At 43.4% G+C, this 19,671-nt stretch overlaps 1 protein-coding gene across 3 annotated transcripts in view; it reads right to left on the reverse strand.

Annotated features, from left to right (window-relative positions):
• Positions 1-19,671, reverse strand: part of MCF2L2 (MCF.2 cell line derived transforming sequence-like 2) — a 1,607,631-nt gene that overhangs the window by 1,297,766 nt on the left and 290,194 nt on the right. For all 3 annotated transcript variants that reach the window (XM_069213109.1, XM_069213110.1, XM_069213111.1), the window contains exon 3: positions 10,629-10,743. In XM_069213109.1, coding sequence (XP_069069210.1) covers positions 10,629-10,743 — 115 coding nt within the window. The remainder of the gene's footprint in view (positions 1-10,628; positions 10,744-19,671) is intronic.

The following is a 19,671-nucleotide window of genomic DNA, read 5'->3' on the forward strand; positions in this document are numbered from 1 at the left end:
ATACCACTAGCAAATGACCTCAACCACCATGGTTGGGGCCTCGTAGATCATGTTTGGTTTGTAGCCTTCCAAGCTGGGTCTGACATCTGTATCTCACAAAAGAAAATGTATATGCAATCGTAATGTGAAATTGCATGTGCCATAAATAGCTGACATGCTTCCAGACAACACGCTTTTGAAGATTTTCTACCAACCTTTTTCTCTAGGAAAGGTGAGAGAATCCACAAAGATTAAATGTCTTTCCACCATGCAGTAATCTGAATCACGGAAGGAGCGATGAACACATGAGAAACATTAATGTACTGAGATTGTGCTCACCCGATCCATTCTGCAAACCCAGGACATATAGTTAACTAGTAGCAAACTGAGGATTGGACTGCTGTCTAAACCAGGTCTGTCCTGATAAAACTCGGATGTCCGGTCTCTACATTTCTAGCACAATTTTGGCTCCAAATCACAACCCTACATAACAAAGACAGACTTTAAAATAGTTTCATTTTGAATGAATACTCTACCCTAGCGGGTTACTGCGGGTGCAGCTTCTGCGGTAGTGTTGCCATGCATTGACCCTCCAGCATCTCCTTCTACAGCATTGCTAGAAGAGCGTCATGGTTTCGGAGCACCTGCATCCATGCACTGCCCTTGAGGAGGCCTGCTGCACATCCTAAACAGAGGAGAATGGAGGCCTGCTGCACATCCTAAACGGAGAAGAATGGAGGCCTGAGGCACATCCTCAACAGAGGAGAATGGAGGCCTGCTGCACATCCTAAACAGAGGAGAATGGAGGCCTGAGGCACATCCTCAACAGAGGAGAATAGATGCCTGAGGCACATCCTCAACAGAGGAGAATAGAGGCCTAGGCACATCCTCAACAGAGGAGAAGGGAGGCTCGAGGCACATCCTCAGCAGAGGAGAATGGAGGCCTTAGGCACATCCTCAACAGAGGAGAATGGAGGCCTGAGGCACATCCTCAGAAGAGGTGAATAGAGGCAAGAGGCACATCCTCAACAGAGGAGAATAGAGGCCTTAGGCACATCCTCAACAGTGGAGAATGGAGGCCTGAGGCACATCCTCAGAAGAGGTGAATGGAGGCCCGAGGCACATCCTCGACAGAGGAGAATGGAGGCCTTAGGCAGTGCTAATCCCAGGGCAGCAGTGCAGGTAGCAAATGGGGCGAGGAGGTTTCAATAAAACAACTTCACCATCATGCCTCAATGAGTGGCGCGGCCACCACAGCGGGCAACCCTGTCTTCTTAAGACTGCGCATCTATGGCCTGATCTTAGACATGAAGCAGAAGCCCTGTTAACTCCTCAAACTGTCATGCTTCTTACACTAAAGTTGTGGCTGAGGCATCTTGCAACAACTACTTGCAGTAATTGGAGCACCATAGGAGTCGCACGTATTCCACCGATGTTGCTGCTGGATGTTCGTCTGAGTTGTCAACCCATGTGGCAAGCACTGGGGAGGGCTGGCACATCCGAGGGACAGATGTGCCCAATCGCGGATGGGGTATGGTGCCATTGAGCGAGCAGTCCCTTGGTTTCTTTCTGCTCACTATGGTTAATGGCCACAATATGTACATCAAGCATATTATGTACAGGCTGCGTCTGGTTTTTCATGTGCCAGTGCACAGAAACAGCATTTCTGCATTTCTGTCACTGCATGTGGTAGCACATTAAACCGAGACTTAATGACGTTGCAAATGCTCGTCTTCACAATATTACTGCAGAGATATTGCTTAGGACTGCTTAGGTTTTTTTTTGCCAGAACTTGCATACCTTCTCAAAGTATCAGTAATAAAACAACACCTCATTATAGAGTGCCCTGATGGGAAGTTTATACTCAAGCTGGCCTATATGTGGTGACCTTTTAAGAACTTATGACCACAAGACAAACACATAGATATAATTCCCACTCCTAAATGAATCACACGGATAACGCTAAATAAGTGCATAGACGTCAGATACAAAAATAATAGACCAGAAGTTGTCGGGAAATGAGTAATCTCAAAAATATGTTGAGGTTTCTGTTGGTGGTGAACAGTTTGCTATATATAACAGATTTGTAAATCCTTATATTTTATTTTTCGTGTCTTTCAGCATTGGAATTATGCTTCCGCGCTTCTTTTCACCCACATCCTCATAGAAATGCTTACCCCAGCCTTCGCTTGCATGCCTGCGGTGGTCGTCTGTTTTACTTTTATCTGAGTCCATCGTAGTAGCAGTCAGTGTTTTGCAGCCAGTGTTTGAGGATTCAGAAAAGGTTTTTTTCTTTCTGATTTAGGCTGATTCTCCTTTCTTAGTCAGTTTCCACTGGCTGCAAAGCACCTATTTCCTGGTGAGCTGAAGTGTTCAAAGAGTTTGGAGAAAGTTATTGTCGGACGATAGAAGGATTCTACCAAGGTGATACTGTTTTACTTTGTTTCTGAGGTGTTTGATGGCCTTACCATTGAAGGTTTTGTGGGGGCCTCAGATGCGAGTCGGGTGGAGAAAGCAGAGTCGGATAGTCTTGTTTGCTTTTCTTGACCAGTTGCCGATGAGGGCGTTGTTGTTTCGGGTGGCTGAGGTTCAGTGATTCATCAGAGTTGGATCAGAGTTGATAGTGGGTCACTCTGCTGGTGTGCAGCCCACAAGCCAGTGGCGGGTGTATGAAGCATGAACGTTTCAGGGTAGTTAATTGTGGTGATGGTCCACACGGATTGTGTAGGGAAATGCATCTTTCACTGCTGAAATAACATGAGTTGAGAATGGGAATGTCACAGTGTGAACTGGCCAGAAGAGTTTGGAATATTATTTGAAGATAATACTTCTTATTGATGTTCCCTGGAGAAGGGAATCTCTAGAGAGATGAAGAGCTGGTATAAACGAAATTCAGCTTCAGTAACCATGCTAAAAATCATTTGTGCATTAGTCCAGTCTTTGCCAAGTTGTGTGCAGTAAATGGATAAAGTACCCTTGAATTTGAGGGAGTCTTCCTGATTGGGTGACCATCTCTCTAATTCTGATGTTGAGCCCAAATCTCTCTGTAATACATAGAATGTCTCCTGGGATGAATACAAATGACAAATTAAGTGCTCTCTTATTATTTCCTGATAGCTCCAGACTGTACCTTTGTTGGTGCAGTGATGTGTGTACAGTTTGCAGAAAGTGCTCACTGCTTCCATTCCTATTAAATGCAGTGTCAGGAAGAAGGCCAGTTCCATCTCAGGACCAGACGCGCACCACACTGCAATGAGTCTTGCCAACTTTAGACACTTACCATTGGCAACAGAATGTGGCAATGCTAAAAAAAGCTTGGTAAGGACTGCTCATTGCACAGGACGTTGGCACATTATTTCCAACAAGCATTGTTCTATTCTCTATACACCTATTAAACTAATGATGCTAATGAAAGCAGGCTATATGGAACACTATTTACAATAAACTGTGCAGCCATCAAGCTGTGCAATGCAAGAAGCAAGGTCTTGAGCATCCATAAATATACAATTGTTCATTAGCCAACAAATCACCTGTGCCACTGTAAAACAAGCTGGAAACACCGTCTGCGGTGCAAGCCACTGTTCACTATAAAACTAACGAGCTGTGACACTCCAAAACAAGCAGTTAACGCCCACTGCAGTTATATTTTGTTCATCGCTGTATAAGTAACAAACTTTCAACTTTAAAAGAAACTGTTATAAAGAAACAATTTGTTCTTCATTATGCAACAATCAACCCCTGCAGCGCTAAAAGAAACCGAACACTTTCAATACTCTATACCACTCTGTGGAACTGACAACCAGCTCGGCGTAAAAAGAAGCTGGTTACTTTCCAGCCATCGCTGACACATTCCCTTAAAAGAGGAATTTCGTGTTCTTCTAGGCTTGGCTTTTGTTTGTTTAGAGTCTGGGCTTCCTTTGTTCTTTTGTTTTGTGACCTAGGTAACTCGCAGTGTTTCATCATAGATGAAATATCTCAGTTGATTGGAAGTTTAGATATGAATAGACTCAAGACAAACACAGAGGAAGCCCATTTACTCACCCACCCGAAGCAAGAGTGCAAGCCAATCATTCATTACGGTTCAGTAGCTCTCATGAGCAAAGTGAAAAAATCGTGTTACAAGACAACACTTTCTCGCACCTTACCATTTACAGCAAGACTGAAAATAATGTAATAATTTATGTATTTTTTTAAACTTTTTTATTTATCGTTGTTATTAGAATATTTTGCTAGTATATTTACAATATACCAGATGGGGTATCAGACAGCTACGGAAAATTGCTGAGTAACATCAGCGAAAGTTAGTGTATTTTGTTGGCATTCGTCTTCGAAAAGGTAGTTGACCAAAATGTTGATAGTCCTCTAAAAGTTTTTTTTATTTGCAAAACAGAAGCTGAATTTTAAGCTGATGTTAATCACATGATGAGTCAAACTAAGCTTGGATTGCAGGTTTTTTAATTATTTTTTTTAGATAAAAGCCTTTATAAATCAAAACGTTTATGTACACAAGTTGTGCTGATGGAATATATGCACACAAAATTAGAAGGGTGATTTTTTGTGTTTTGCTAAGTGTACTTCTCCAACTATGAACATTATTTTGGTAATAAAAAGATGTGGCAATATAACCCGCCGACGATGGAACAAAACGCAACTCTAAAGACTAAAATACTGCTGTGTTAGCAAAAAATAAAGGATACTTGGAGGTGCGGTCCGAGCTCCTGCAAGGAGGTAGGTGGTGACCATCGGATATGCTTTAACACTTATAATTATCTTATAACAAGTGCTATCTGAAAAGTACAAGTGATGATGAAGTTACTTGGGACAAATCTAAGGAACACCTTCCTGGGCCCATGGCAGGTTCCTCGCAATTGACAATGGGGGCTGTCTGAGATGCCTGGCTTGTAGGCTGAAATTGAGTCTCTTTCCAGAGGATGCTTTGCTTTCATAGCTGTGTTCTTCAGCAGAAATCTCTTGGCCTGGCCAACCACTTTATCACACAGTAAACAGTGGATTGGGACACAGCCATACACATCTTCTTGGAGAAGAAATGATACTAGAACACCCTACTAACAGGCTACTGGGTATACTGGGAAGTTTGAGGCAGGCCCACTTCCCCCGCAAAATGCGGTTGAGAGAAGGGAAGTTTGTCTCACAGTACTCTCCCTTCTCAGTTCTATCTTGAAGCCCACCTCCGGGTGGCAGGAATTGATACATTGGGTCAAGGATACCGCTGTTTCCTCCCACCACAGGTACTAAATCTGAAAAAATTACAGAGAGTCACCAGGACAATCCTCGCCTCACCACCACATCCTGTAATGCACTGGAGGGAGGAATTAGACCACACGAAGCTTTGCAACCTAAAGAATGCCCAAAGCAGAGGGGAGACTGATGGTGTGTTGTGAAGGACGAGGCAGTTAGGCCATACCCCTGAAGACTCTGTCAGGCCCAGCATTGTTGCGCCCGATTCAACAGCCGGGATTTTACCCTGGGGGCCTGAAGAAACCTCTCCCAGGGTGGGATGACCTGGGTTACAGTGATGGCCCGTGTAAATGTGTTGACACTCCACCAACCATACATGATCAGGAAGGACTGCACTCCGAGTGATGTCAGAGCAGAAACAAGTTTGAGCTTCAACTTATCATTACCACTTTGGTATTTCAGTTCATGAAAAATCCTTTTTTTAGCTAAGAGTTTTAAGTTTGCAACTGAAAGTGGCCATTTTCTGAAGCCTTGACAATAGGAGGATCCTGTAAAACTCTTTCATTGGGCCCGCATTGGTGTGTGTGTGCACCTCACGGAACAAATGTACAGTTCCTTGGCTGTCCATCACCTGTAAGGTGAAAGAGAATGTTCTGAAATAGCTCCTCCACCTGGGGCCTCAGGGCAAGACTTATGTATGTTAACGCCAAGAAAACACATCTTTTTCAACACTTGGATAAAAGTAGGACGTGTTGTGGCAGTCACGGATGCCTGTCTCTGTCTGTGTGTGCAGGCTAGGTCCCATGTTTACCTGCTCTTAAGTGTGGTGCAGTTCAAGCTGTACGGAATGTACAGGACATGCGTTCACCCTTAAAGTTCTGGCTCTTTCTTTGCAGGTGTCGAGGTGGCAAACTTTGTCATGTAAGGGTTCGAAGAGCAGATTAACTGAGCTAGTCTGCACAGTCACCAATATTTGACAGCAGTGTCCCTCATGGCTGACTGCAGACCAGTGATCAAAAGTAGCAGGTGTGCCCTCCTTGCTGAGGTTGTTAGCTACAATGTCTCTGTGGTAATTGCAGCATCCAGGATGGCTGACTTCCTGCTTAAAAAGTGGTACACCTTTCTTTTTCTGCCAGCAGTAGCAGGACCAATATCTATTGCTGGGAGAGACAGGAATCTTTGCTTTGTTGGAGTCATGATACAGTTAATTCAGGAACTGTGCGGAAAGACCAGGGGGTCCCTCCTGCTGCACGGGTCACTCCAAGCTTGCTACCTTTGTTTGTCGGCTTTCTCTGAGTGCTCAAAACACTGGGAACTAGCTAACCTCGTCCTTGACAGTCTTTTTTCCTACAGTGCCACGTACACTCCTTCCCTTTTTAGTTCGAGCATAGCAGCATGCAAGCGCTGCTTTTCTGGCGTGTTGGTATGTATCTGGGCTTTTAACCACGCCCACTGCACGCCCATCACTACCACTTGCTCGTGGGCTTGCCCTTCAAAAATCCTTTGATGACATTGGCAAATGGTTTGCCTTTGTCCCTCCTTTGGGAGGTTTTGTTACCACCTTGGCCATCGCCCCTGTTACATCACTAATAGCACTTTTGCCGATAAGTTTGACTGCGAGCTAACTTCTTTTTCCTTTTGTGTGTCTCTACACACTGATGCTCATGGCGGCCATGGCACCATGAATTGGCTCTCTTATGTGTAACTGTTTTACTTTTAATTTTCAATTTATGTGGCAAGAAAAGTCAGATTAGGTGTTTATGACACTAATAGCTCTAACTCGAGCAAATGTGAGACCCATTGCATTGCAAATGCTTATTTAGTACGCAGGCCGACTAATATGCTCTTTAGGCAGAGCCTCACCTCCTTCAGCAGAGAGTGCAGACTTCAGGTTTTATCCTTTCACCTCTGGGATACTGATTGTCAGGCAAACACTAGCTCTGGATACAAAGCAGATACTTGGGTGCTCTTCTGAGCTCTCCCTAAATTGGCCAAGACAAACTTAAAAGTGGAAGAAAGTGGGGTTGTTTGCATCCAACTTTTCTACAATTTTTCCAGACAGGGGATATTGATTCAGTGTCGCAGATGTCAGAGCCTGTTTGGGTTGGTTCTCTATCAAATGTCATTTCTAGATATGATCTAGACATAGGGCCTCATAATGAACATGACAGTTCAGACTGCCATGCAGGTGACGGCGGAAAAGACCGCCACCAGCATGGCGGTCTGAACCGCCATATAATCAATAAAGGGAGGGCCGCCTTTGGCGGGCCTCCGCCACTGCTAGGCTACTTCCGACAGGCAGCCTGACAATGGCGTATAACATTATCCGACAGGGCAGCGATGCAAGCAGCGCGGCCCTCTGGATAATGTACCCTGATTCCCCCAGACTTTACCTGGTGGGTTCCCCCGCAAGGGAAAGGCTAGCAGAAGGGGTGCTCCGGGGCCCCCCAGGGGTCCCTGCACTGCCCATGCACTTGGCATGGGCTGTGCATGGGCCCCCGTGCAGTGCCCCGACGCGCAGGTCACAGCTCGATCTGCGTGACGGGTGCTGCTGCACCCGCCGCACAACGGCATTGGCGGCGGCTCCACATGTCCTGGCCTTGCACTCTGCTGTGCCGGCAGGCAGAAACAATGATTCCACCTGCCGGTCCAGCAGAATGTTCTTTATGCGGCCGGCAGGGTCCCAGGGGGCCAGCATGAACACGGCAGTAAACACTGCCGTGTTCATAATGACCCCGTAGTCTTTGTTTGGAGTGATCGTTCCCATAACAAGTAGTAATGAGGCAGGATCCCAGTAGGTGTATACAAAACAGGGGCACAATGAATGAAATGTGAGAGCTCTGCATATGGCTGTCATTAATCCTCCTGAAGCCGTAACCCAGTGCTTAATTTGTAAATAAAAACGTGCCGGTGCCCAAAGCCCTCTTCTTAAAGGGCATGCGGCTGCTGCATTTAAATGTCTGAGCAGGGAATACTGAGGCAGCGTAATTCTATAGCCATCTCTAGCCTCTTACATCCATTTAAAGCAACTCCCTGCCCCTTCAGCTCTCTGGCAGCTTTCTGCTTTCTACCTTTGTGATGCTTTTTTGTTTTTCTCTTCCTCCGACTTTCCCATATGTGTCTTTTGCTTGCAGCAAATGCTTGAGGAAGAATAATAAGTGCCGGCCCACAAAAATAAGTGCTGATGCTCAGCACTGGAAACAGTAAGCACAAATTAAGCACTGCCGTAACCCAAGACAGACGAAAGAACAGGCCGTATGTAGAACCATCCAGTCCCACCCCCTCAACACCGGGAATCTGCCACATGGCAGTGTTCATAAAGAACTAATCAGCTGCACCTTGCGAATAAGGTCTTCCTCAAATTTCTAAAGGTAGCCCTGTCCCTACCCTGCCAAACCTCCGTGTCTGGCTCACCACCAACGAGCCACAGGAATGTATGCAATACATTTCCACTGTCAGAGGAAGCTACCCTCAGCCTCCAGCTTGTGCCAAGATGTATCAGGGGCATCCAAAATGGACCTCACTGTCTCCAGTAATCAGAATCATACAGCACACAGAGTCATACTACCACATATGTGATACATATTCAATGCACACAAATGCATTTGACATGCCCACAGGATGTCAGCACACTGTTCTGGGTTTCACATAACAGAGGATCTTTTCTGCACTCAAAATGACTCAGGAAAAAGGTCTGGTAACACTAAAGATTCAAGACATAGGGGCAGATTTATGAAAAGTGGCGCTGCACCTAGTGCAGCGCCCCTTTCCTTGCGCCTCTTAGCGCCCCCCTAATGCCCTTAGTGCCCCCCTAGCATCACAATTTTTGACACTAGTTCAGCGCTTTGCAGGATTGGCGTCAATTTTTTGGGGGGTGCATCAAAGGGGGCCCTTAGGCCCCCAGCACCCTTGGATTTGCATTACCCAATTTGAGAATTCCTGAAAGGAATTAGCAAATTAGGAAATTCAAAACCATTCGTACCTATGGGCCTTCAGGCCCATAGGGATGAATGGAGTCCCATTCCCTAATTGCGGTTGTGAATTTTAATAATTCACTATTAGGGATTCGCGATTTTCTTACATACCATTTTGCATTTTTCAAGTAATGATTTCTTAAAATTCACTATTTAGAAAATGCAAGCGCCCAAGGTATTTCATCGGACACTGCTAAAAGTTTGATGACCTAATGCCCACACTAGCACTGAATAAATATGAAAGTTTGAACTATTCCATGCCACCCAAAGCTGAAAGAATGGCATGCACGAGGTATTATTATTGTAATTTCAAATATTCTTTCAATACTCGACTGATGTGCTCTGCTTAAAAATTGACAGACAGCGCCACCCTGTATTGGACATTCAGAAATACCCGCAGGTGTTGTGAAATAAGTGCGGGTATTGAGCACCTGCAAAAAACTGCACAAATTAAGCTTCATGGAAGCCAGTTTATGGATTTAAAAAAATTAAGCCACAGCCGGTGACTTATGGAGAAGGCAATAAGGTAACCCGCAGAACGCTGGCTTTTTTGCAGTCTCTTGACCTAATAAATTGGGATTCAACAAAAAGTGTATTTGCATAGCCATGTATTCATTACTATATTCTACTCTGCATTTAGAGTTTCCTATATATATTTTATCCCAGAAACAAAAAACATCAATTGACAGTAACAAATACAATAAAACATATGTGAAGGGGAAAAGCTCCCAGTAACCGATTTTCACTTCTATCACTAACATCCAATCAGCAGAAAAACACAAAAAGTGGTCACCATCTTTAGATCAGGACAGTATTATAAACACCAAGTTCTTGCCGATATTGGCCCTGCACAGTGATCTGTGATGCAGTAAAAAGCTGAATACTGGGGCCTACTGGCAAATTTAGGAAGTAAGGCACAACGTGATCGCACACTAGGCCTAGTATCCCAGAATTGATTTCAGTGGGCAGCCGGGATTAGGAGTCAGGTCTCCTGGTTGTACGGTGGACAATTAAACCACTAGCCCTCACCTCCTCCATTGATATGTACCTTGAATAAGAGAACAGTGTAGGATACAATCTAGCCAAGTCAATGCATTTCTTTCTGGGGGCTAAGAGATGTTGCTCAACTACTTGTGGCATACAGCATGTATTACTGTATGGCCTCGCTCACATAAGATATCAGTAAATTTCCACATGAATGCACATGGGACAAGGTTCCATTGTTACAGACCTGGGATGGAACTGGGCTATACAAGAAAGGAAGCCTGGTTCTGCCTGCCTCCCTCTATAGTTTTCGCTCTTTCTGCCTCTCTCAGACACTTTTTTAATTTCTCTCCACTGTAATCAAGCCAATCGTACGCCATCCAATGTATGAGACACTTACGTCACCTCATTTTAAAGATAGCACACAATTTCAGCCAAAAACTTGAATGGATTTAATGCAATTCTAAACCTTGGCTGGTGTGCATGGCTCACCTGGGAATGCTGGTCAAGTAGGTCACGACATTCAGGAAATCTTCATCTGGGATTTCACTAAAACTGGGATATTCAGGGAAGGTAATGATTGGAGCTCCATCGTGCCCTCTTCCTCCTGTAAGTTAGTAGACAATATTTTATTCAGGTTAATTAAAACCATTACAAATTTCATAAGTTTTGCTGAAAAAAAACAATGTCATAAAACAAGCCAATTATGGCAAGACTTTTAAAAAAAACATGTAAATTTCTGTACACAATTGCTGAAAAATCCAGTACAAAAAACGACTACAGTCCTGTTGCAACCTCCGGTAAATAAAAAGATGGCTAAATCCAACGTGAGAATACAGTCAACATTGAAAAATATTGAAAATGCCCTAATTCATAAACAGACTCAACGTGCTTGTGATTTTCAGCAATTATTTAACAATCAAATAGTCCTAATTTCCAGTTTGACTTATTGAACACACTTAACACAATTTAGAGTGTGCATATGAAAAACTCATTACATTTATGAATCTCATGCTTTAAACCGTTGCTTTCTAATAGACACAAGAAAATGGAAACTGATCGAAAGAGAACTCAACTACAGAATTTTAATATACCATTAGATCCAGTGACCAGTGGCAAGACACAGAAAGGTGAAGAAAATTGACAGTGCTAGGTCAGATCCTTATGCACAATATCTATACATTGCACCACACTTTGCACAGGTTGACGATTCTTCCTCCTGTAATTCAAGTAGACTCATTAAGCAGTCAGTCTATTTTACTGTTCATGTCCAAAAAATGCTGTAGCAGGAAACAAACTTCCAACATGCTTTTCATATCCAGGAACCACCATCAACCAGGAAGGCTTTTAAAATTTGACTATTCCCTTCAAATTCTTGAATCAGTACTGAGATGCTATCATGCTTGCCTGATAATCACCTGCTTGATCACCTAGTGGCAGAGGTTCTTAACCTTTTGACTTCTGTAGACCCATACATGAATCATTTCTTGAATCCAGGGACCCCACTGAGCCATTACTGGAAGTGGGGAACCCACAGCCTAAGCAATTACTATGATTTGAACCTCAAAACAATATACACAGAAAGTACAAAAACAAGTACACACGAATGCTTAAATATCGAAATATATTGTTTAATACATAATCAAATATGGAAAAAAAGATTTCAAAATTTCAAATTGCTTATTTACTTGTTTATATTTTATTAAATGTAATGTAATAATTGTAATATTATTTATTTTTGTAAAACAGCCACTGCCCCCCGAGTAGGCTTCATGGTCCCCCAGGGGTCCTCAGACCACAGGTTAAGAACCACTAACTCAAGGTATTGATCTTAGCTCACCTCTCCAAATATAGCAACAATTTGTACGACTAAGTACATCCTACCTATCTGATACAGGTGTCTATGACTCTAGTATGCAAAGGTGTAAAGTCCAAGTTCATGAAAACTGACCAGAGCACATCTCTGGCTACCAGACAACGCACCAAACTCTTCACATAGTGAACAACCGGAACCAGGTAACTTTCCAGACACACAGCTACAAATAACTTCTATTCTGTTACTTTATGGCTTTGACATTAGCAAGCTTAGCCACAGCGCCAAGCCCAGCATGATACGATCAAAGTTAATCTATGCATTGGTGTGTGACAACACAACACTTCACTATGAAACACTAAGGCCCATATTTATACTTTTTTAGCGCTGTTTTTTGCCGCAAAAGCGGCGCAAACTTACAAAATACAATTGTATTTTTTGAGTTAGCGCCGCTTTTGCATAAAAAAATGGCGCAAATGCAGCGCTAAAAAAGTATAAATATAGGCCTAAGTGTCATGCGTCTCCTTTACACACACAAGCTCCAGTGGGGATGCTGACATGGCAACAATGCCACATGCGCACAGAAGTGGACGCGGTGCACTACACAAATGCCAGTGCCAAAGGCACTCGCAATTAAAATTAATTATCACACTTAAAAATCTCATTATTATAAATGATTGCATTATACTGTAATTTACAAGCACACCCAGCAACACTTTTCTTTGACGCATGATTTTCATTAATTATTGCAAATGAAATTCGTCTTCAGATAATTGCCCCCGCAGTTTTGTTTCACCATTAAGTATCATAACATGTACAACTACATATTTACATTCAAGTAATTTAGTGACAGTGCTGAATATATTTCAGTGTTCACTATTCACATGTGCCCTCATCCTCCAAAGCAGTTGTATGAAAAAGGCTCCATAAATTTAAAAATTCTTCTCCAGATGAGACTGTGTTGATCACTCAAAGATTAGGGGGTAATTTAGAGTTTGCATGGAGCAGGAGTGTTGCGATATATTGGCCGGGCATCCGCCCACCAAACTTACGGCTCCCCCACAGTATTTAGTGGTGGGGGACACAAACATTCCAAGCGCGCAGGTTCAGTTGGCATCACATGTGTGCATTCATATATGCATGAGTCTTCACATGTACATGTGTACAGCATGTACCAGCATATGTACATGATACATGTACATGCGTAGACCATGAGTGCAGCCATACATGTTTATACATGCACACACATGCATGCATTGGCCTAAAAGTAAATAAAGTGAGTAAATAGCCACCACGGTGCGCACTCATAAAATGTTCTTAAAAAGCTCATTCAATCCAAAAAACACACCTCATAAAAATAATAATTAAACTAAAAACTACAGTAGCAACAATGGTTAAAAAGACAACAGTAATGAAAGAAACATCACACCAAAGAGGTGAACCTACTACTAATGACGTGTCATGGAACTTTACCAAGAAGGCAAACACTATCTGAAGAGTTTCACCTTTTTGCTCTTCAAGCAATACTTAGTTGAGTATAGCAAGTTCTCTATCTAGTGGTCTACCGGCTCCCATTAACAAGTCACTGGTCTCTGTCAAAGGGGAACAGCGTGGGTAGCCATCACCTGAGTACCCCCCTAACGCCCGGGGTCAATCTTAGTGAAGGAGCTGGTCCTAATCAGTTGTTGTCTTGAGCAATGGGGTGCCTTTGAAGGGTATTATTGGTGCTTTTCAACATTAACAGCCCGTTATCCAAGCATTTGCACTTGCCGTTCTCAGCCTGCTGTTACTCTCGTTGAAACTTGTAGATGAAGTATTTCTACATGTGTATTACTTCCTTTTAATTGGATTTTTTGCATGTTTTGATATCTCGCTATTTGTTGTAAAAATGGATTGGTTTTATTATCATCGTATATATTGTAAAGATTTTGATTAACTATACACAATAATCTCTCATTCAGAGTTCTGCAGCTTCCACTCTTTGGCCTGGCAGCAGAAGGACGGTGGCTGAGTGCAGATGAGCAGAACGATGGGGCAGGCCTGTGACGTCACTGCAGAGTGAAAGGGTGAGTTGTGCCACTTTCGGAAACCTTGGCATTTCGGTGAATCAAAGTCCATGAAGCAGAGAATCTACCTTGAAAGGACAGGGTAGAAACATGAAAGGAAAGCAAATGATAAGGTGCTATGAATCACGGCAAGCCATGCAACATTTATAGCTATTTGAAATATTTTCAGGGAAAACTTTGCCCCACTTTACCACCACTTTCTCCTTACACATATGGGATGGTAGAGGGCCCTAATATTCCTCTCTGGGGCCAGGTGTACATGGACAGCATTTAGACAATTCATGTGAAAACTGTTGAACATACATCATACAGCCCATTTTTATGGGCGAGTGCAAAGCGCTCCGTCCCATTCTGTAATCTCTCTTTGGGCTTCCAACCACGCGCATGTCACGTCAGTCACTTACATTGGTTCGTGGGCTTGCCTTTTAAAATCCGCTTGCTTTCATTTGTGAAAGGCATGCATACGTCATGCAGTTTCCGGTGTTTAGCCCACCTACAAAGCACCGGTAAACCACTAAAAACATACGAGGCTCGATGTTTTCAGCATGGTGCCCGGACTACTTTATCTGTTTATTTTCCAGGCAGCGCGATCGTGCTGCATTTTACGTTGTTTTTTTACTTTACAACCTCTAATAGCTCTAACTCGAGCAAATGCTAGACCCGTTGCATTGAAAATGCTTGTTTGTAACTGTTCTGAGTGAAGAACCAGTCTGAACCAGCTTACAGGACATTGCTTCCTTCACTTGTGCTCACTCACTTGTGCAACTTGTGGTGAACACTTAAGGGGATTATTAGGTTTTGGGTATTCTTTTCAACACTTTCTGCCCCCCCACCCCCATTGCTAGAAGGTAAGCAATGCACTCCCTATAGCCAAGTATGCTCAGTGCCACAGAGTGAGAACTATACTTTCTATGCAATAATTTCACTTCCATATTCCAGTAAAACAATTGCCAAATAGGCGTGATGCTACTTTGTGTGTAACTCCCAACTGCTGTTTAGAAACTGGAAATATATCTTCCCACATCCTTATCATGCGCCTGCATAAATGGTTTGCTCCAACTGAACGATTTCACAATGGAGCACTTTCTCGAAAGAGTTTGCTGGGCACTTCAAGACCACTACTTAACGAACAGTTATTGCAACATCTTTGATCTTGACATATTGAGTCTGCCTAAGCATAAGTGATGCATTTAGAAGTCAATGGAATGCAAAACCTGTTATTTTCTTCCAATTTTTGCTTCGTGCTATTAAAGCGTTCTACGGTAATTGTTCATGAGAGTTAGCACTAGGCTTGGGCGTAATTTCAATTACGCTGAGTAATCGGAGTGGTTTTGGTAATTCCATGTTACTCTGTGATGCTGATTCACCGTTAATTAAGCGATTACTCCTGCTCACGTAATTATGAGTAATTTGGGGGGACAAATCCTACCGCAAGAGCACATTTAGCAAGTGAGAGCGGCTGCTTGCTATTCTAGTTCTCCTGAATTTAGCACTATTTCTTTGTGCAAAAAGCACCCTCCTGGTAATTTTCGACGTAAGGGTGAGTGTTCAATGCTGGGAGTAAGTTGGGGGAAAATCCTATCCCAGCAACGCATTTAGCGAGTGAGTGGCTGCTTGCGCCAACTATTTGTGCTCTGTTGCATTATTACTTATTTTCTTAGCACAAAATGCATTTATGCACTCCTTTTGAAAGTGAGGGGGCATTTTTGATCTAAAAAATAGTGCTAAACACAGCATTAATCTTCCCATGAAATGAAACACAAGCTTTTAGAATGCTCTAGTAATTCTGCGTGACTACTTCTCACTGAATAACCCACCCCTATTTAGCACTCATTTTTACACCACCTACAAAGCAGAGTCAATAGCAAGTGCAAAACAAAAAAGTCGGCAAAATGGATGAAAGATGGTGCAAAACCATGTGCATCACCCATTAGGCTACTTTCTTTTAAAAATGTAAATCAACACCAAAACCTTAGCAATCAAGCAGTAGAATTTTATTTTCTGCTGCCAAAGCAACTTGTTTCAGTGCGGAGTCGGACTGGGACAGAAATTAGGCCCAGTGAAGCAAAATAAAAGTGTCTCTCATTAGGAAATCAGATAGCTAAGAAAGTGGCCCACTGCAAATCCGGGCAATTTTGAGCTTCTAAAAAGATGTTGTATCGTTGTTCTGCTAGGTGTGTGAACTGCATGCATTTGTGCTTGCTGCAGGCAGTATGTGTGGGAATTACAGCCAAATCAACTTAAAACAAAAAAACAGCAGACCATAAACCCCACCCACAATCAGGAAAAAATCCGGGCCACCCACTGACCTGCCAGATTAGCCCTTCTGGCACCAGTTTGCTCTATAGACCAATTTTATTTTTCTATAAAGCGTGTGGTCCTTGTTTCTTTGTTTCCTTGGTTACAGCATCAGCTCTTAATAAAACAAAAACAATTCTGTAAGCATTTTGCACTCAATTGTTAGGCTAGTGCCTTTGAAAGGCAGGTATGTATATATTCTACAAAATGGTCAGCTATAATACCCATAAACTAATCATAAGTTTGGGAGACGAAATTCAGGCTGGCCCTCAGTTCAGGCCAATTCATGCATACACAAAATGACTGCCTGAATCCCAACAAATACAGAGATAGATATCTGACGAAGGGCCTGATTCAGATATTGGTGGAAGGGCTACTCTGTCACAATGGTGATGGATATATTGACTGGGGAAATCAAAACCCCATTATTGTCTATAGCAGTGATACTCAAAGTACGGCCCGGGGGCCGCATGCTGCCCTTTTGACCTTTACATGCGGCCCCCCAGAGTAGCAGTAGCACTAGGCTGCTGTTTACTGGATTTAACTGCGGACACTTTATTTAAACATGATAGAAGATAAGGAAAGAAAGTAAGGAATTTGTCCTGCACCGCTTTAACTGCAGGAACACTTTCATTCTTTAAGAAATCTTGCAGCAAATGTCTATAACTATATGTGTTCTTAAAAACATCAAAAAGTGTATTTCATTTACACACAGAACCATTTAATTCAACAGTGCATGGAGAAGTATTTTTTTTAAACGAAGGTTTCAAACGTAAATTCAGAAACTTTCATTCTTCCCCCACCCCCAACATTCATTCTTACCCCCACCTTCATAACAATGCCAATAGTGAACTAAGAGGCAAGTCAGTTTTTATCTACACTCTTTGATTGGCCTGATTTGCTATTATACATGAACAACTTTATAGTTTATTAAATCAAACACAGGAGAATGGTTTGCACAGCGCACAATCCAAAGTCATGCATTGTGAGGTCCTCCTACATACAATAATGAAGAAAAAGAAGGGAACGTGAAATAAATCAATTGCCTAGGATCACACAGCTTGGTAAAGTTGGGAGCTGGGATTAATGCCAGGTTTTCTGGTTTCACATTGTGCAGTTTAGCCACTAGATCTATATGCTTTGCTGCCCCCTATCGCCACCATAACACCACAAACCCTCCCCACCCAGAGCCCCCTTTGATTGGCATGCTGCTAGCATCAATGCTGCCCTCGATCGCACCACAGACCAAACTTTACGGCCCCTGGGAAAATGTTTGCGAGTACCCATGGTCTATAGGAAACAGTGTGATTGACAATGCATCCTTACCAATCAGGGATGGTGCTGTGAATCACAGTAAAGGGCTTATTTAAAGCATGTTAGGTGCACTCTGACCCAGCAGGTCAGCAGGAATTCTGGCTTCCAATTCCCTGAGGGAAGCCCCAGTGGCGAAATGAAACTGGAAGGGGCCTTCCTGCAAAGAACATGGAAGGGGCCCCCCTTCGGACTCACTCAGACCAGGTGCTGTGCTGAGGGGAACCCCAGCACCATGTGGCTGCAGGGGCCTTTGTTATCCCAGTGGGAAGACCTCCCTCTACATTTAGATATCCCCATCTACCGGAACTCAGCCAGTTCTGCAGATGCACTGAAGCGACAGATGAATGATGAGCAGGCGCCATGCCTGCTTTGCCCGCTTATAAAACTTTTTGTTGCTTTGCTGAAAGAAACTCCAAAAAAACTCAAAAATGAATTTCTAGAACAAGCCTAAAGACATGAAACAGTCAAAGCCTGTTTAAGAGCTTTGGGGAAAGTCTTAAACAAACTAATGTATTCCTCAGAGAGAAAACATATGCTTGTCCGTGCTGAAAAATGACAGCATGGCAAAGGAAGGGATAAGGCAGCCCTCTGCCTCGTGTACCAGGGCATGGAGTAGCATTCTTCAACTTTGATGGGCCCATTGGGATTCGTACAACCATTCCCTCTCTAGGGGGCGTATACTACATGTCTTGGCAAGATCCAATGCCACCTGACTGCTGGAAAATTGAGTGGAGTGCCATCTAACTAGCTCTTTTTCACCTATTTGGGATGGTAGCCGGCCTTGGATCACCCACTTGCTGCCATGGTGGTAGTTGCAAGAATCTGTAATCAATGGCGCTGTTCTCTCCTAGACACTTTATGCAGCTGCAAAGACGACGAAGGGCTAAGAAAGCCCAGAAGATACCGCCTGCCGGTGGTTTGTGCCAGCTTAATACTACCACGTCCAACCCTTCCTACTTCCACAGAAATCATTTTCATTATAGTGACCTTCGGGATGAAGCTTACAACTTGCTGTCACTTCCTCTGCGACAACATTAGACTGGACCCCCCGAGGAGAGGACCTTCCCTTTCGAAACGTTCCTCTCAGTTTCACTGGGTAGGAAAGCAACTCCTCTGCTCCCTAAAATTATTTCATCAAGCACACATCAGCTCCCCTGCAGGCATTCACCCTAGAGGTCCTCAACGGGCACTGTCAACCACACCACACTCTGCCCAAGCACACCTTGCCTCATTCCTCCCACGAACACCAACGCTAGCAGCTCCTGAAGGTTTAATGTGCACACAACATGCAGACAAATGTGTACATGTATTCACCTGAAAGAGGTACCTACAGATGAATATTTGATAAGTGGTCAAACCAATTCTTCTCTATGGTAGTAAATCCTGAGGTCCAGCGTATGTTGTAGCCCAACGGAAAGCATCCACATGCCAATCTGTAATGACACCATCTACTACTTGACATACACATGCACTGCAAAATGTGGGATTACATAAACCACAAAAAATCCAGAATAATAACACATAATATTGTGAATCTGCTACCAAGAGTAGATGAGCAAAGTGAAACAATCTGCTGGGAACATAGGTACTGACAATAAGTGCCCTGAAATGTCTTTCAATGTTAGATTGTAGTCACTCTGCAGCAGAATATATGTGATCACAATGAAGAACCCAAGAACGCCAAGAACGCCAGCAACTGATGACCAAAAGCAGGTTCTGCAATCACAAACGATCAACCGAGGGCCTGATTCTTAAAGGTAAACTTACACTTATGTGTAAGTTTACCTTTTTTTGGGTATTCACAAACGAATAAGTTTGAGAAAGCGGAGGCTCTGCATTCGGGGTGGAGAACTACTAGGCCTGGGCGTAGTGATCAAAAAACTCTGCTGCGCTACACGGAGTTCACAAACGGCAGTCTGCATTACGTCACGCCGTTTGCGCTGATTTTTAGCGCCGGGTGTTCATTCCATGCTGAAAAATCAATGTGACCGGCATAACGCACAGCGCAAGACGGCAATTTTCCACTCGAGCGCCAGCGTCCTCA

The sequence above is a fragment of the Pleurodeles waltl genome, chromosome 11 (genome assembly GCF_031143425.1).
Source record: "Pleurodeles waltl isolate 20211129_DDA chromosome 11, aPleWal1.hap1.20221129, whole genome shotgun sequence".
Classification (NCBI taxonomy): Eukaryota; Metazoa; Chordata; class Amphibia; order Caudata; family Salamandridae; genus Pleurodeles; species Pleurodeles waltl.